General features: G+C 52.8%; 1 protein-coding gene across 1 annotated transcript in view; it reads left to right on the top strand.

Moving 5' to 3' along the window:
* TNFRSF13B (tumor necrosis factor receptor superfamily, member 13B) overlaps nucleotides 1–2,407 on the top strand; it is a 4,000-nt gene extending 1,593 nt beyond the window's left edge. Inside the window, exons 4-5 of the mRNA XM_009580609.1 lie at nucleotides 488–706; nucleotides 2,133–2,407. Coding sequence (XP_009578904.1) covers nucleotides 488–706; nucleotides 2,133–2,407 — 494 coding nt within the window. The remainder of the gene's footprint in view (nucleotides 1–487; nucleotides 707–2,132) is intronic.
* Nucleotides 2,408–4,276: the final 1,869 nt, after the last annotated feature.

Genomic DNA, 4,276 nt, shown 5'->3' with positions numbered 1-4,276 from the left:
CATTTCACTAGGACCGGGGAAAAGAAAGGCAGGGCACCCGCCTCTCTCCTGTTTTCTCCATCATACAACTCCATCACACAGCGCGTTCTCCCTTCTGCGTGTCGGCGTTTTACAGACCCGTCCTTTGGCTCTGCCCGGGGCAGGATCAGCAGTCGCGTTTCCCACCTTGCTGAGCTGCCTCCAGCCCTCGCGGGGGGTGGGGAGCGGATGGGTTATTTTCCCTGAGATCTGCAATTCCCACATTGGGGTCGAGATGTGATCACTGGAGAAGGGGGAAGGTGGGAATGGGGGGCGGGAAGGGTTCTCCTCTACCTCGCCATGGAGGAGAAATGCAAGCAAACAGAGGAGGTGCATAGCTGCTTTCAAATTCTTCCCAAGCAGAGTACACAAGTGCCATTAGCAACACCCTTTCCCTATCAAAGAGTCAATAGCGTGAAGCATATACCTGAGGGGTTTCTAAGCACACCCATCTCTGCCTGGCCCACAGCGGGTGCCCTGGTGGCCACCCCCCCTCCGCCAGCCGTCCTGGTCACGGCCTCGCCGCCCGCGGCTGGGCTGGGGCAGGTGTACCTGCTGCTGGGGCTCTGCCTCTGCGCCCTCATCTGCTCCCTGCTCCTGGGCTGGACCCACCTGCGGAGGAAGGGAGAGGTGGTCTCCTGCCAAGCCAGCGCTGGGACCTGCCACCGCAGGGAGGACTCCTCCAAAGGTGAGTGCTGGCTGCACTGGGAGGGGGGGACTGGGAGAGGATGGGGAGCTCGTGGTGGACAGGCTCCCAGGTAGCGCTGGGAGGGACAGAAAGCAGAGCCAGCTCGTAAGAGGGGCAGGGAGAGAAAGCAAACGACATGCAACACGGTTCAGTCTGAGCCTGGAAGAGGAGCAGGACAGAATCCCCATGCCCGGATTCTCCATCGTAACCCCCTTCTCAGTCCCTCTCTTGCAAAGTCACAGGCACGGCTTCCCACTGCCACTGCACCAGCAACTCTCCAGCCTCTACCCAGAGGCACGGGGAGGGAGGACTTGCAAAAAGCCAACCTCTTCCACAACGAACCACCTGCCCAAGGAAGACCCAGGGCTTTCGTGGCAATCACAGCTCTGGGTTCCTTCACTTGGGGCTGCGCTGGGGCTGCTTCGGGGCGAACTGCTACCTGGCAAGAACCATGGTAACGCAGGCTACTTGCTCCTTCAAAAGGCTAACGATGCAGCCGGTCTGCTGAATTATCCTGCAGCATCAAAACCTGAAGTTTTAGCCCTGGAACCAGAGGGGCTTCACAAGTCTTTGCTTTAGGGAGAAATGATAGGGAAAGGATAGCATGCAGTAAAGTCAGCATAGAAAAGATGTTTTTATTCTCCCTCCTCTCCTCCCCTGCTTTTAAAAATAAAAGGTCTGTCTCCCTATTTATGCATACACGTACATGTTTACATTCGTACACTTGAAAGCCAGTCATGCTGGATGTCAAAAATCACAGAGAAAAAACCCACGAGCTGGTGTGTGGCTCGGAGTCACTCTCCAGAACTGTAATTCAAACCCTTCCTATCTGCTTTCTTCGAAGGACACAGTGGCATTGAACGTTCACTTTTAAGGGAGGCCGCCAGGTTCAAAGAGATTTACTGTGTGCTTTTTAACACCCCTAGCCTAACCTTGCTTATCAGATCCGAGATGACGGAGCAGAGCCCTTCGACAGCTAGCGTCCAGCACAGAGCGTCGCGGGTCCCTTGAACCGGCAGTGGACAGCCAGCCTGCCCCGCTGCACTCGCTGGCACCTTGCACAGTGCTGCACTGTTGCATTTGCATATGCTACAAAAGCAGCATTTAATGAAAAAACAATTTACACGTAACTTCACAAATATTACAATTGCTTTAGTGCTAAACCTCCAGCCTTCCTGTTCGAGGCACTTTCCAATCTCCCCCTCAGACCTCACCTCCCAGGGTGGCAGGACTGGGCGTGAGCACGCAGGCGATGCATTACATACACCACACAGAGCCGTGGGCTTTATCAAAGTGGTGGGAGGTGGATGTCCCCTCCAGTTCCAGGACCGGCTCTTTATAGGCTCTAGTGCAGCACTGCAAAGAATTTCTTGGGTAAAAGGTGCTCCTAAAAACCCTTAAGCTAATACATATAGTTTATTTGCAGATCGTCTGGTGGAAGCGGGCAGCGTTGGTGATGGATGCACCGGCAGCAGGGTCCCAGAGCCGGTGGAAACCTGTGGCTTCTGCTTCCCTGGACACAGCTCTGCTGTACAAGAGACCAAATCAGGCCACAGCACCTCCTATCACACAGGGGAAAGAGCTGCTCCCTCCCACAGCGGGATGTGCAGCACGGGAAGCGCGGGGGCCGTTCCCAGCCCTGACGACGGCCACTTCAAAATCATATGTTCTCCTTCACAAGAGAAGACGCCCACGGCCTGACCGTAGTGAATGTTCCTGCACAGGATCAGAAAGGAGGGATGCTCCCTTGCCTGCAAAACACAGCTGCTTCACCCTCCGTTTCCAGTGGCTGTAATGGCTTCTACCAGGACCAGCGGACCTGGCCCAGTCTGTGCCCAAGGGCTGTAGGCTACAGACAGTGTTGTTTTCTTCTGCTCAGGAAATGAAATTCTCGTTATTCTCATAACTCTCAGTGATAGAAGTCGCTTCCCATTTAGCAGTGTCTTCATCCTCTGACTTCACCTCTGCAGCCTCCTCCATGCATCCCAGTCATCAGGACTGTCATTGGGACTTCTCATCCTGGTTCCACCATCACCGTCACTTATCTCTGCAAAGGGTGTTGATGCAAAGCCCGGATCAGACTGTGGTGTCCACCGGTCCCCATGGAGAGCACACCTTTCCCCGCTTGAAAACTCTACCGTGTAACACAAGCGGTTCACAAACAGAGCTGTAAACATCTCAAACATGGACTCAGACCCAAGAAGTTACTCGTGGAAGCTATAATGTCCACTGAATGCCACTGCCATGCTCTCAAGAGTGGCGTGTTTTCTGACTTTAATGGAAGTTTCTTTACAGGACAGAGTATTTGGTAAGACACAACGTGGAAAGCTCCGCTGCCAGCTTTCAGTGCTGCTTGGGAGGGGAGGACAGGTCATGGGTGACAGCCAGGCTTTGCCTTGTGACAGGACACAATGCTGCCCGGGAGGAGCTGGGACAGGCACCAAAATCCCCGATGCAACTGGGTTTAAATGTGAAAACTCATCCAAGTCTGAGAACTTTCTTAAAGACTGGATTTATGTACGTCTGGTCTGGGTTGCTCAAAATAGCTGGTAAAAGTGATGAACCAGCTAGAGATACAGCTGCTTTGAGGGAAGATTTTTATCTGACCTGGCTTTGAAAGCTACTATGGAAAAATGTGGGTTTCAACACATAACTTGAAGTTCTCATTTTCACTAAAGGAGAGTGTAGGAATTTTTTTGCTTGGTGAAAAATCACTTCTGGTAGGAGCTCATCCCCTCCACTTTCTCAAACTAGAGCTTCAAACTTGGAAGAATATATGTAAGTCAATATATGCACAAATTGGTGCTGGGAAAGTAGACAACTGGAGAAAGCATGAGCAGATAGTTAGACTCTGTCCCCTCCACATTATGTATTTCTTTAAATATCAACGTTCTCTTATCACTAAAGAAGGCACCACCTGTGGGGTGACCATGACAAAGCTAGTGCCATCAGTGATGTCCAGTCACAAAGCGGAAAGGCGTTAGGACCACATGAAACCCATTAGAACTAGAAAGCGCAAGAGGCGGTTTAAGGTGAAGACTAAGAGCCCACGCATTGGTCCAACAGCTGGTACATGGGGCAAAGTTTTGCTGTCTTGAATTGCTCCAGGAACCAACCTGACAATTCTCCATCTTGTTATCCTTGCATATTGCCTTTCATTTCTTCCCTCAGTTTAGCAAAGTCCTTATCCCGCAGTAGCACGAGGGATGAGTTTTGTACTGTGCTGCATTTGCATCCGAGGGGAGAAAATAAGCCTTTTCAAAACTGAAATCTCGTTTTACTCAGATGGGTCTCCTAAACACAATGGGTGAGCCCCCAAGGCCACCACCCCACAGCGCAATGGGGAGAGCAAGGGCTTACCCATGTGCGCGGAGAACGCAGACCCCAGCCATGAGCAAGCCGGGTGACGGCGCCGCCCCCCAGCCGCTGGGCCTCCCCCCGGACCTTCACCCACAGAGCCTCTCACACTTGTCACCTCCCACCCTTGCTCAGCACCCACAGCCCATGGGCCTCCCACCCTCCCTTGGCCTCCTGCACTCTGACCCTCCACACCTCCTCTACCTCCCACTC

This window comes from Fulmarus glacialis, unplaced genomic scaffold (assembly GCF_000690835.1).
Source record: "Fulmarus glacialis isolate BGI_N327 unplaced genomic scaffold, ASM69083v1 scaffold10926, whole genome shotgun sequence".
Taxonomy (NCBI): Eukaryota; Metazoa; Chordata; class Aves; order Procellariiformes; family Procellariidae; genus Fulmarus; species Fulmarus glacialis.
Note: the sequence above shows the minus strand (reverse complement) of the source record. Positions and strands in the feature narration are given on the sequence as shown.